The following is a 14,456-nucleotide window of genomic DNA, read 5'->3' as shown; positions in this document are numbered from 1 at the left end:
AAAGAAAATAATAATACAAATTTGTTTAGCAGAATTTTAAAGGGCCCGACATCTAATGTGAACTAAACTGCCTAGTATCTGAAGACTTCTTCTACCACTAAATGATAAAGTCATTAGTCTCTTCACACCTTTATTCTCCTGGCATTTAACAGTTTTCCACCGACACCCGTTTTCCCCGCTAGACCTGCCTGGTGGCTCTGACCCCACCCTGCTCACCTCTCCCTGCTCTCACCTGAGCGACAGCATTTCCTCCTGTGAGCCCAGGCCTTCACATCTCTGGATCTTTCTCTTCCGCTCTCTGCTTTTATATGTCTAGAAATTTCTCACGCCTAACAGCCATACCTCCATCTCTATATTCTCTCAGTTTCTTCCTTCTGTTTTGTCGGACGTCGTCACCATGAGTAGTAAACTGTGGACAGAGGAGCAGTTTAACTGCCCTGTGTGCCTGGATCTCCCCAATGATCCAGTCACCATCCCCTGTGGGCACAGCTACTGCATGGCCTGCATCAAGGATTACTGGAGCAAGGACGACCCCAAGGGGATCTACAGCTGCCCCCAGTGCCGCCAGACCTTCTGCCCCAAGCCCTCCCTATCCAGGAACACCATGCTGGCTGAAGCGGTGGAGCAGCTCCGCAAGGGGGCCCTCAAATCTGAGGTGCGCGAGTCTATGCGGAGCGCCCGTGGGGCTGCTGCCGCCTCCTCATCCAGATCCAAAGGGAAGCTGTCATCCTCAGCAGTGCCGTGTGACATGTGCAAAGGAGAGCAGCGAGCGGCGGTCAAGAGCTGCCTGGTGTGTATGAGCTCGTACTGTGAAGCCCACCTGAAGCCCCACCAGACCAAGAAGGCCCTGAACCAGCATGAGCTCATCCCACCCACAGGGAATCTGGCTGAGAAGATCTGCACCCAGCACAAGTACCTGCAGGAGTTCTTCTGCCGCCAGTGCAAGGTGTTCGTCTGCTGGCTGTGCACCAGCAACCAGCACAAAGGCCACGAGTGTGTGTCCACCAAGGCCGAGCGCTTGGAGAAACAGGTGGGCAAGTGTGGGTGCTGCAGGGGCCTCGGGCACCAGAGGAGGAGCTGGTGATGAGGGGCCCTCAACCAGTGACACGTACTGTTATGTGATCAATGTTTGGCTGGAGTGATAGATAAAATCCTTTTTAGTAAGTGGTGTAAAACTGTTTTATGTTGTCATTACACAATGTAAAGTGAGTGATAGTACAGTGGGTCTGTAGTTATAGATATAGATCCACTGTATGTGTATTTGGCAAGCCAGATGTACGTCTAACTGCTCAACCAAGGCTGTGGTGGATGAATAATTTTTTATTAATGATGAAACTGTTAATTATTTTCTCAATTAACTGAGTCATTTGTTTTATAAGATATAAGAAAATAGTGTAAATAATCTCCATCTCAGGCACAAGCTGACATTTTTGCTTTAAAAAAAAAGACTTTGATTGTCAGATTCGTTGATGATTACGTTTTAAGATTTCTACCAAATGGTTTCACATGAATACATGTCGACCAGCTGATGCTGTATATTGCTGACTGAAGTGACATCTGTGAATAAACCACCTTAAATGGAAAGATGGCAGCTGTTACAGGTGACGGTCAATAGTGTATGTACAGTGTATCACCCCTGCTGCTGACTGTCCATTGTTCTGTGTGATGGGTTTCTGTTTGTGGTGTCATCCGCTCTCCCTTTGTTTGTGACAGAGCCCGGCTGAGGACGTGCCTAACTACATTCCTGTCCACTCTCACCGCTCCACCCTCTTACACAGCTCTTTCCTCCTGCTCGTGTTTTGTCTGTGTCAGATTTGAATGTTTCTGGAATGGTTTTGGGTGTCATGTCTTCTGTGTATCCCTCTGTAGAAAGTGCTGTCGGAGATGCAGGCAGAGAATCAGCAGAGGCTGAAAGACAGAGAGCAGGAGCTCAAGGACATGAAGAAGGTGATGGAGGGGATGAAGGTTGGTCAACAGAGTTCACCATGTTACTTCAGGGTCACATGGGCTTTACTATACTGTGTACTCTATTCTCACCTCCTGGAGTAAACCGTAGTTTCTGCTTCCCTGCCTGCACAGCGCTCTTCAGACAGGGTACACGACGACGCGGAGCAGGTGCTGGCGGAGCTGCAGCGCTCAGTGGAGCGTCTGCAGGAGCTCCTGGAGGAGGTGCTGGATCAGGCCAGCCTGGAGAAGATGGGCCAGGCCCAGGAGGTGGCCGATAACCTGGAGGCTGAGATCAAGGAGCTGAAGAGGAGGGATGCGGAGATGAAGGACCTGGCTGGCTGTGAAGACCACATTCACTACCTGCAGGTAGACTGGACTGTGTAGAGGTGGTGGTGGAGGGGGCTCGATGGTTAGACTCATTCATTCTCTCCAGTTTAAAGGGTCACGCTACCTTATTAAAACATGATGTTCAGTTTGTGTATGATTTGGTGCCTCAAATGAAAGATGCTACTGAGTTGCTTATGGGAAATGTAGTATCAAGCCTTAAATCTTACCCACAGTTGAAATGAAACTTTTTTTGTCTCTTGTGAGGCCCCAACTTTATGGAACAACCTGTGAACAACTGTTTCCTAACATCAGAGCCACTGAAATTGCTTTGCGCTAAAACGTTAGCTAAAACTCCCCTTTCACAAAAAGAAGCATGAACAGTTACTTGTTTTCTGCACATTTACGGTCACAAGTTTTCTCTTCTCTTCAGTTTTTCATCTTGCTATGTTAGCTGAGCGACATGCTAACGTTGACACACTAAACTGGGATCCATCTCTCCTTAAAGGTCCCATATGTTACACTATTCCTGTGTTTTATTTAAATTGTTGATATTTCTAAGAAGATATAAACACCTCAAATAAAATCAGAAGTCAGACTACTGTTTTCTGAGTATTTGAATAAAAATATAGATATATATACAGATTGTTATAAGTAGACGCTTAGAGCAACCAAATCCTTCAAGGCTGAGTCCAGGTGGACTGGTCTTGGGGTGTAGCTGAGAACGGTGACTGCTTTGTTGTGACATCACAAAGTTACAGAAGTCCTGATGGCTCGTTTTAAGGCTCAGTTTCTGAATACAGGCTGTGTGCATTTCTCTGGGGACTGAGGACTTTGATACTTTCACAGTATTAATATAGAACCTGGACCTGCTTTATAATCAAAAAACACATGGACATCTCACTATTATTATACTTATTCGCACACCCTTTAGATGGAGAATTACAATATTTCCTGTATCCCTGTACTCTCGTTACACCTGGTACCACTATGGTAAACATGTTCGACTGCAAACAGGATGTCATTTTGCCCTTCATGCCATAGCATGTACCCTCAATAATGACAATAGGGCCTTTAAAGTTACAGTTGGACGTCATGTCTGCTATAGGACGTGGATTTCCTCTAACAGTTGAACCATATTTTCCTTCAGACGTACGAGTCCATGTGCAGTCCCTTGGAATCGGGGGACCTGCCCACTGTGGTGGTCAATCCAGAAGCTTCATTTGAGCCTGTGCGAGACGCTATCCTGGATCTCAGGGAGCGAGTGGAGGACCTGTGCAACCAGGAGCTGGGCAAGATCACCAAACAAGGTCAGTCTCAATTAAGAGTCTTTCCTTGTTTTGTCCGATGTTGTTTATGCATTTTTCTTGTCATGTTTGATCGTTTTTTATTGTCTGTTCTCTTCCAGTCAACGACACGACAATGTTCACTCTGGGAGACTGTAAGCTCCAAACATTTTTCTTTTCAACATGAGCATAAAAAGAAAAAAGGTTGTTGTTGTTGTGTTGAGCTTTCTTGCGTAACATTGACTTTCTCGTATCTCTTACAGCCAACCGGAACGCAGGACAGAGAGCTGGGATATTTAAATGTTAGTTTGTATTTTCCTCTTAAATCTGAACATATCACCAGGTTCCGTTTTCCATAATCTCATTATTCAAATAACTCATTTCTGATTTTCTGTAGTGTTTTCTGGTTTGGCTTCCCGCAACACCAACAACCGTTCACCAGGTACATTCAGATTTTTTTATTGTCCACTGTCACTGCATCTCATCACTCTGTCATCCTTTGATATAAATATGTGTCTTTTCATGCCTCACAGCTTCTACACCCAGTCTCTCAGTTGGAGGGCGGAGTACAGACCGACGAGGACTTGGTACTGACATTCATTACTTTACATAGAACATCAAAAGTAATTCAGTACGTTCCTATTAATCATGTCATTTTATTACTCAGGTATAGGCCTCAAAAGTCAAGATGTGAGGAGCAGAAATACACCACGAGGTGAGACTTTGTGTGTTGTTAAATTAAAAAGAAAACTGTCGTGGGGAAGAGCAGTGAACATGATTTAAAAGTCTGCTTCTTCCTTGTTGCAGACAGAGGAAACACAAACTCCCCCAGACCTCGGGACAGACAGAGGAGAGAGGAAAAAGAGACAGGTTTGTTCTGCTGGTTGTTTATTCACCATTTAATATGTCCCAGACTTTGATGTTTGCTACGATATAATCAACGTTATCTGATCTAAAACAGCGAGGGAGACCAACTCCAGGCCCAGCCCCAGACCCAGTCCAACCCCCAGTCGCAGAGAGTCTCAGTCGCTCTGGAGCAGGTCCAGTCAGAACCTGGCTGCTCCTGCTGCAGCTCCGACCCCAACCCCGACCCCAGTCCCCGCCGCTCCAGCTCCAGCTCCAGCTCCAGCTCCGGCATCAACTGGAGGTGCAATACAAACCTTTAGACAAAATGCATTTGCTGCCACCAGCTGGTAAAACCTGTACAGTGCAGCTCTGCTCAACAATAAATGCTCATTTCATTTTCTTTGTCTTCTCCACCCGGTTTGCTCAGGTTTCAGTCGGATGGCGTCCATCAGCAGCCTCTTCCGCTCTCATCGGCGTGGCACCAGCCAAGCCACCCCGGCCAACAACACACCATCTGCAGGAGGAGGAAACCCATGTAAGACCTGACTCCCATTATGTGTCCCTGCCGCTCAGTTAAAGTTCATTCATGCAGTAGCTCATCTGAATCCTGCATTATGAAGTGTTGCAGTGGGTGGATGAAAAGCTGAAAGAGGCACTAGCATCAGGAGGATCTTTGTATCAGTAACAAAAAAGTTAACATTTTGCAGCACAGTTTTAGAGTTCCAGGGATGCTGAAGGATAGATTTGACTCTAGGTTGTCACAACCCAACTCAAGATTGGACAAAGGAGGGAAAACCACACTTGAGTTATATAGCATGTACATTAAGTTTTTACTGTCTAAGTGTGTGTCTGTGTTTACCCTTAACAGGGGGGATGGCTGCTCTGTCAGAAACACCAACAGAAAGTAAGATGACAACCTTTGAATATGTCAAATTAATATCTAATTGTATTGTAATACTAATGTGTTTCCCCGCTGTGCAGTTAACCCTGGTCTCTTCTTGGACACGCCCACCCCTGACACCATGACTCATGCTCCTGTCTTCCCTGCACGTGAGTTAATGTTCCTGAGAGACATGACATGCAGCAAATCAGCAATCAGCAAATCAGAAAATAAAGAAAATCAAAATGTGCATGTACTGATAAGACTTTTATTTTCCAGTGAGGGAAATCAACTTGGACAGCATCCAGGCCCCGGAGCCCAGGACCAGAGAGGAGTTCCTGCAGTGTGAGTCTCAGTGTTTAAATACAATATTAGAGAAACAAAGAAATTATACTTTGATGAAATAATCCCAACTCAAGGTCCAGGTCCTGGTTCCTTTCTGGATCTTTCCACTGGATAACATGGTTTACATCAACTTGTAAAGCAACATAAGTTTTAAAAGCACTATGATGAAGACCATGGGATACAGTTGAAAAAGGCAAGCAAGTGGGCTTTGCGGTGGGATTGTTTAAGGTTAAGCATTACCTTTTAATGCTTAATGAATATTGTTGTGAGCATTTAACCCTCTCTCTCCTAGACTCTGTGACCTTGACCCTTGACCCCAACACAGCCCACCGACGACTGGCTCTCTCCGAGGGTAACACCAAAGCCACCCTGCAGGGGGCAGCGCAGCCCTACCCCGATACTCCCCAGCGCTTTGACGGCTGGACCCAGGTGATGTGCCAGAGCCCGCTGTACGCCCAGCGCTGTTACTGGGAGGTGGAGTGGAGGGGCCGGGGCTCCTCTATGGGCATAGCCTACGGGGCACTGAACAGGAAGGGCTCGGACGCCAGGTCGGGGCTGGGTTACAACGCCCAGTCCTGGACCCTGGAGCTGTCGGACACCTGCTGCTCAGCCATGCACGACAATGAGAAGAGGGACATACCAGTCACTTACTCCCCCCGTCTGGGCCTCTACCTGGATCTGTCCGTGGGGACGCTGGCTTTTTACAGCGTGGCAGAGAGCATGACGCACCTTCACACCTTCCGTGCTAACTTCACCCAGCCACTTTACGCTGCCTTTGGCGTGGGGAGTGGAGTTGGAGTGGGTCTGGACTTTGCCCTCGGCCAGTTCACCTCAAGCTCCGACAGCATTAGGATCTGCCCCATGTGAGGATGAGGAGTGGAAGAACAGCTGAGTTCAGACTTTAACACAGCAGCTTGGAAACATTCATGTTGACTCATTAGAAACTGACACAATGACTGAACATTTTTGTAAAGTTTGGTTGCACCTGATTTTTTTTTTATGTTAAATGCACTTAATGAAAGATTACATTCTACATAAAAAATATAAACATTGCATTGTTTACAGCATGAAACTGGCCTCTATCTTCCAAAACAAGTAGTATTGATATTTTGGGAACAATCCACCCACCCCTACTATGCTGTCGATAATTATATAACATACTGTTATTGTGTCCAAGGGTGCAGTAGGTTCCTTCCTTACCCCATCTGTGATCACATGGGCGATAGTGGTGTAGTCTCCAGTTCGGCTGAAGAGGCTGGGTGACGGGGCCGTGTCCCCTTCCTGAAATTCAGAGAGGTAAGTGTAGGGGGTTATGCAACAGATAACAACATTAAGTTTCAAATATTTTTTTGAAATAAAACATACATAAACCCAAGTGGTGCACCCCTTCAGCGGAGGAGGTGTGGTGGTAAGATACAAAATATTTAGTTGTTGTTTAAAGGCCTGAGATAGAAGGCTTGTCACCAAGATATTAAACAAGAAAAAGAAATTAAGAAGTAGAGAGATAACTAGCCAGCTCCACTAGCAACTTAGTTCTCTCTCTACTTTTTCTTACAGAATATTTTGGTTTCTCAGATTTTAACCAACAACTTAATATTTTGTATCTTACATCGGAGCCTCAGCGCAGGAACGACGTCTTCTCCGTTAGTCTGTCGAACGTCTCTCCTCCTCTCGAGGCCCTGGACTAGTGCAGCATCTGCGTTAACATTCAACAAAACTGACAGTGAAAAAGTGAACAATAACTTTTGTAGAATTTATAGCTGATACTTGAAAGTGAAAAGTTGCATATTGTTGTGGATTTGGACTCATCTGAAGACTCTTGTGTAGTTCCCATGGAGCTTATAAAAACCAGGTGTTCTCCAGCCATCTACACAGCAAAACACAAAATAAATCAATCTGAATTTTGTCCAGTCAATTTTTTCATCATTTTTGAAAAAAAAAAAATCATTTCTGTTTTACTTTTATGTAATTTGAATAAAATATACACAAATATTTGTGATATAGTGAGATAACAAATCAAACTAATACTAATAGTAGGTTTTTTTCTATGCATTATTATCATTTTTATTATCTATGACATCCACAGCTCGTTCGCCCAACACAAGAGGGCTGTGGAATTAGTAAACCTTTAGTGAGTCGGTGGCTTAGTCAGAGACACAGGACGACTACAGATAAAAAATGATTACAAAGAGACACAAAAACTGTGTCGCGACCATAGGTGGATTACTGAAATAGCCCACTGAGCACAGGCCTACCACACAGAGACATAAAAAACCAGAGATACAAAATAACTGCACAGAGATGCAAAAATGACCACTAACGGAGGCAGAGTGACTACAAAGATGTTAAACAACCACAAAGAGTGGCAAAATTACTACAAAGAAGCATAAAGACCACAAACAGAGGCAAAATTCCTATAAAGAGATGCACAACTACTGCAAACAGAAGCAAAATGGCTACAAAGAGACGCACAACTACTGCAAACTACACGCCAACTCTTTCCTTTTATCTGCAACCACCATCTTCACCACCACCATCTACCACATCATCAACAGTCAGCTGCAACGAACAGGAGCGTGGACGTGGCATCGCCGCACTGGCATTTAGTTTTCCCCTGGCTACTGTAGATATCATCCACATCATCATTATTATTAAGGTGTAAATATTCACTCAAGTCACACATGCTCATCTTTTTAGGCTTCTCCATGGTGGTTTCGGGGCTTGTAGGAACATCCCTCACCTGCCTGGACGGCAGCATCTTGGTGTTCTGGATCCTGAGTTTACACCATTTTATTCCCACAACTGATCTGCACCAATGCTCGATACAAGATGCTCATTTGTACTTGTTTTTGTGTATTTTATGAGTATGACTCTATATGTACAGTATGTACTAAGCTTGGCGGAACTTGACAGGGGAGACCCCCCCTTATGGAGAATGGACATTGCAAACTAGGCTTAAAAAAACTGTTGTTTTTTTTTATCGGTTCATATTATATACTTGTTCCTATAGAGATAAACATAAAATTAAAAAATAAAGAATAGCTTTGGATAATCAGTCATCATCATTTGGTTTAATTTTGTATCAACTGAAAAAAATATTTTCATTGATATAGTTTTCCCAACTCTTAGGAAATACAAGTACGAAACACAAAATATACATTTTATAAAAGACTGATCATGATGTGATTATGTGACATTTTGGATTTTACTTTACAGACTAAAATAATTCAATAAAAATAATTCACAAATCAGACACATAACAGTATAACCGCTGTGTATTTGGATCATTATGTATAAATCATGTGATTCAGCAGAAGCGCTGAGGAGATAGAAACTAACTACAAATACTATCTCATAAACATCAACAGAAATTGAATTAGCTGCCTGTTTCGAAGCGTTGGCCCATTTAAATCTTTAACATCGGTCTCATCACCATCACCCTCTCTGGAGATTGTGTTTCCTGTGATTTCACCATCGCTGGTGGAGGCCCTGATGTGGAGGATGCAGATCAGTTGGGGGGAGCATTAAAATGTTAGTCAGGATCCAGAACACCAAGATGCTGCTGTGGCGGGAGGTGAGGGATGCTCCTACAATCCCTACAGCTGTGATGGTGAAGACTATCACCCGCTGCAGCTCTTTATCTGATGCCCAGAGAAAAGAGCCAATTGTATTTCAATTAAAATGATCACACAAGCAAATAAATGATTGACAAGACTTTACACTATGTCACAATGGAGACATTTCATTTTGTTACAAAAGAAAAGGAGCTAATAATTGTAATTTTACATGTTTTACAAAGGAAATTATCAAAACATCTCCACACTTCATCTGACTCAAATACAACTGAGCCAGGGGGCCGAATGTGTGAAAATCATTCAGTGACATTTTTAAGAAAAATCCAGAAATAAATACACTGTGACATAAATGTGTGTCAGTACATTTCCAAAATTTACATTAGGCACCTTAACTTTTTTTTTTGTGTGTGTTAAACTTACCAAGCTAGTGATTGATGAATACTGTATTAATATAGGTAGTATAACAATATAGTAATATAATAAAATAATACAATAATAACAGCATCATTTACAAAGGCCTACAATACCCACAAATATTGCAAAGCGTCAGTCCTCAATACGATATTGATTCAAATATTGAAAACTGATTTTGACAGGTTAAAAAAAAACGTATGGACTTTCATTTTCCTCTTAAAAATACGGGATGAAAAGCATCATATTAATACTGAAAACACAACAGACTGATAGTGGGCAAGTGACCGCCAGTGTCTCACTGTTTTATTTGAATGATTTTGTGACGTTTTTCTCACGTTGTTCTGGCCTTTGGTTAATCACCGGGAGTAAAAGAAAAGCTAAACAGTGGGGAAGTAGACAGAAGTAGCTTTTTTATTTTTATATGCATGTATTAAACAAAGAGGATGAGCCAAATCCGTGCTTGACAAACGCGAGTTTTGACAATGAATTATTTTCCAACACGTAAGTAATTCAGCTCATGTAAACCTAACGTTAATACCTACAGACTTCTTAAGGAGAAAACGGCTTAAACTATCGCGATAATAGGTAAAAGGAGAGAAACATTTACATATCTCAGTGAGTTGTTTTTATTTTAAAGGGGTTAAGATCTGCATGGAGTAAAAGTACATGTTTTCAGGGTTTTTTTTTTGTTGTTTTTTTTTTTATATAATAAAGACAAACTGCAGCTCCTTGTTTGCTCACAGGCCAGTCTTGCCCGATCCAATATGGCGGCGACGTTGGAATATCGCTGCAGAGGCTGAGCGCATGCGCGTGTGAGTGTTCCACAGGTGCTTTGAAGGTGCTGTGACGTAATGACGAGTTCTGTTTTCCAGTCACTTTCTCACCTGCACAGACACAGATTGAACAGATCTACACAGACCTTCACTGAGGAAAGTGCGGAGAAGAAAACATGGAGCAAATAACAGATTGTGCTGTGATGGCTGAACCATCACACAACCTGCAGAAGAAGGTACGAATATTTATCCTTGAATCACAAACTCAGCTTCAGCAGCTCTGGGAGGAAGTTTTCATCTCCCATCATTTTACCTTTTTGATGAAAGAAACTTATTTGATTTTTTAAAATTAAGAGAATATTAAATATATTACATGAAGAGTAATGTTGGATTAGCTATTATCTAATTTTTCAACCATAAACCTTTAAAATACATCAAGTCAGATTTCTTTCTGGTTTGTCTGAATGCTGTCTGAAGTATAATAACTTTTACTAAGCTGGACATAATGTAGATTTTCTTACTGTGTCAATAACAATAGGAACTATATTGTTTGAAAGATGCCTGGTTTCTAAAACATGATTTTTTGTCTTCCTAGATTCCAGAGAATGAACTGGGAGAATATAGGTGCAGCGACTTAGACGTTCCCTTGTTTACATCGGAGATATTCGAACCAATATTCACCTCATTTCTACACAACATCACGAATGAGTAAGTAACAAGTTGAAAGTTAGCAGCATAATACACACACACACTATACATTTGTTTAAGGGTTTGTTTTGCTCACTCATTTCTACTCTTTTCTTCCAGGCGATGGATGATTTTGGCAGCTGGACACATAGACACAACCACCATCATTCTGCTGTCGAACATGTGTTACGAGCTCTTGGAGGAGATCACCGTGCTGGTTTTGCAAGTTGTGGCACCACAGGTTCTTGCTTGGGTACAGGGCCAGATTTCGCTGGACATTGCCAGCACCTCCACCGACGTTTCTATTGAAAGGTAAGTCAAAAGTTTCTAAACATTTTCTTCTGAAAAATTCATACTGTATGTGGCATTTTGTAACCTTGGGATTATCAGAGTTAGTGGTCAAAAAAAAAAGAGGGAAATTTGAATATCACAGCCCAGAGCAGATCAGCTGACTAATGTTTCTCTATTTAATCAACAGGAATTATTACCATGTGACGGAGGAAGATATCCAAGCCACCCTTGGAGATTCTCTGCACTTCAGCTTTGCTGAGGCGCTAGGAGTTGATAAGGAGTGGCCGGAAACCGACAAACTGATGGAGTTGTTTGCGGCGGAGGTGAAGGAGAGGGTGAACTGCCAGCTGGATCGTCTTGGAGAGCCAGCTCCTTCTACAGAGCCAGAGCAGCCTCGAGATGAGCCACCAAAACGTGACTCACCCACTGCTAAAATGGTTTTTCTAATTGCTAACATGCTTCAAAGTGCAGCAGGCATGCCCGAGTCCCCTGAAGACCAAGGATGTGTGGACAGTAACTGCTCCTGTTGCTGTTCAGACGAGGTGACAGAGGTCCAGGACTTCAATGAAGAGAACGCCATTGCTGAACTAGTCAGCTGTACAACAGAGACAAACATAGAACTGACTCAGTCATCTGACAACCAGCAACCAAGTAGTGTCCCACAGGGTTGCCGTCCAGTGGAGTTGTTGGAGGTTCAGGACTTCAGTGATGAGGATGCCATTGATGAAGCAGTCACCTTTATATCAGAGAAACAGAACACAGACGTCCCAGCCAATCAGAGCGCAAAGCCTTCTGCCCGCTCTGAAGAGGAGATGCCACAGCAAGAGAAGACCTTTCTCACTGCGTTTCTTGGGAAGTTGGTGGAGCACATCGCCAGCTCCACCAAAACATCAATCTTTGACGTGGACTTTGACGGGATGCTGACTCGTCTGAAGGAGAGGACTAGAGGAAAATTATGTTCCACTCTCCCACAGACTGTCGGTAAGATTCATATCTCTGTTTACAGGAATCTTTGTCTGGAGTTTGGATCTGCAAAGCTGCTGCAGGCTGCCATGGCGTCCGGTGACGGTACTTTTGAGGACGCTGTGATGAAGACTTTAAAAATGAAGCTGCTCAAATCCACAAAAGAAACCAGCAGCTTTGGGAAGAAAGTCAAGAGGTTTTTCAGCAAAAGGAATACAAAGGTTTCTCCATCCTGTGAGGTGAGTAACCCGTCAGTGTCTCGCCATGAGGTCATCGACCAGGACGATGGATCAGGCCCCCTCCCACCCTCAAACAAACAGACGCGACCCGCCATCGTCAGGATGTTCTCCACCGTGGCCAGGTTCCTGAGGAAGCCCTTCGCCTGCTGCACCAGCGAAGCATCACAGGAGTAAAAGACCACAGAGGTAACCTGTGTCTAACCTTTCCCCCCTTTTTCTTTTTGATTTGTATTAATCTTGAAAAAATTAAATGAACCAAAAATAAACATTTTTTAAATAATTTTTCAAGATTAATACAAGCTCTTAAAAAGGATGTGATAAATTACAATCATATTGATGAACTACTACATCATTACAAAAGTCTTTTGTTTGATAAAGTACTACTTATCAAATGAGTACTAAATAGTACTGAATCAGACTTGTTTGACAAAGTAAAGCTCCGCTTTGTCAAACAAGTCTGAGTATTCTTAAAAAGACTTTTGTAATGATGTAGCCAAAAGAACACATCCTTCTTAAGAGCAAGGGCAGCACGGCGGCTCTTTGTGGCCTCACAGGAAGAAGGTCGGGCGTCTTCTGCTCGGCCCTTTCTGTGAAGAGTTTGCATCTTCTCTCCGTGCTGGCGTGGGTTTCCCCCGGGGTCTCCGGTTTCCTCCCACATTCCAAAAACATGCAGCTCAATTGGAAACTCTAAATCGCCCCCACACATTTAAATTAGCCTTTTCATCTGGCCTTAAAATAAAATTATAATTATAAAATATAAAATCAAAAACATGATTGTGGCGTCTCTTGTGTCACCATTCAGTATCAGGGGTAAAACAGAAATCAGACTAGTTTCTAGTTGACAAGTCAGAGGAAAAGGTGTCATTTGCAGTAAACCTACCCAACCACTAGATGGTGACAAATAACATCACTTTCTGCACAAGCTTTTGGCTTTGACTCAATTTTCAAATCTCCTGATGCAACGGTTTAGTGTTTTTAGTTTCACTAGGTACAAACTGCAAAATAAAAATGTCAAAATGTCAAATGTGACACAATATCATTTAAAAAAATCAAAAAAATTTTTTTGGCCTATTAGCTCATAGCTAAATGTAATAAGTTTTAAAATTAATAATAGATAAATAAATAATAACACTATGTACAATATACAGTTAGGGAGAGTGTGTAGACTTTAGTTCAGTAATGATTTAAATATGCTGCAAAATATAGTTCAATACACATTATTGATTTGGGGCATAACATCACTGTTTTGGAACTGCAATTCCCTTAATTTTCAGGGCTTTCAAATAGGGCTTTGAAGGATGTAAACAGAAACCACAATGTCAAGACTTGCTGCACAAGTTCTTTCAACAAGTCTGAGTAATAATAAACCAGTGCGTGAGTCAAAGGCTTTTTTTTTTCATTGCTTTATTTTAAAAAAGAGGCAACTGAATAACAGTTTACAGAAGATCATGATCTTAGAAGGGTGACATGAAAAGGATTTTTTTTATATATTTTTGCCAAAGAAAGACACAAACCTGAACCTCCTGCTTTACTGAGAGGAGAGATACGACTAATCTAAAGATATGAACAGTCTGAATGTGCCTTTTTTCCTCTTCTCTCCAATCATACAAAACATTAAGCTGAAGCTTTTCTTCCACTGTTAAATATGATACAGCTGACACATATCACATATATACATGTGTGAGCCAGAGTCTTCCATTTCTTCGAGAATAAAAATAACACATTTGGCTTGATTTGGTTTCCCTTCTGTGGGCGTATGACAAGCAAAAAAGCAAAAAAAAAAAAAAGCTACATATATTAAAATCTTATGACAAAAATGTTAGCAGACATCGTTAAAACAAGCACCCACTAAGCTAAATTTTCTCATTATCATGTTAGAATCTATA

General features: G+C 42.4%; 2 protein-coding genes across 2 annotated transcripts; both read left to right on the top strand.

Moving 5' to 3' along the window:
- The first annotated feature begins 243 nt into the window (after positions 1–243).
- Positions 244–8,683, top strand: trim25l (tripartite motif containing 25, like). The gene is made up of 16 exons (XM_071463830.1): positions 244–1,030; positions 1,870–1,965; positions 2,080–2,313; positions 3,422–3,581; positions 3,680–3,712; positions 3,821–3,859; positions 3,955–3,999; positions 4,091–4,144; positions 4,225–4,272; positions 4,365–4,427; positions 4,519–4,704; positions 4,831–4,938; positions 5,272–5,307; positions 5,385–5,453; positions 5,563–5,628; positions 5,921–8,683. Exons 1-16 carry the CDS (start codon positions 398–400, stop codon positions 6,493–6,495), a joined length of 2,445 nt encoding a protein of 814 aa, XP_071319931.1. The 5' UTR covers positions 244–397; the 3' UTR covers positions 6,496–8,683.
- A 1,712-nt stretch (positions 8,684–10,395) lies between these two features.
- Positions 10,396–14,450, top strand: LOC139609377 (uncharacterized). The gene is made up of 4 exons (XM_071463833.1): positions 10,396–10,626; positions 10,986–11,098; positions 11,198–11,389; positions 11,556–14,450. The coding sequence occupies exons 1-4, from the start codon at positions 10,567–10,569 to the stop codon at positions 12,742–12,744; spliced, it is 1,554 nt and encodes a 517-aa protein (XP_071319934.1). The 5' UTR covers positions 10,396–10,566; the 3' UTR covers positions 12,745–14,450.
- Positions 14,451–14,456: the final 6 nt, after the last annotated feature.

This window comes from Trachinotus anak, unplaced genomic scaffold, assembly GCF_046630095.1.
Source record: "Trachinotus anak isolate AG129_WGS33_773 ecotype Australia unplaced genomic scaffold, CSIRO_AGI_Tana_v1 ptg000026l, whole genome shotgun sequence".
Lineage (NCBI taxonomy): Eukaryota > Metazoa > Chordata > Actinopteri > Carangiformes > Carangidae > Trachinotus > Trachinotus anak.
The sequence above is the reverse complement of the archived record's forward strand: the minus strand, read 5'-3'. Positions and strand labels throughout refer to the sequence as shown.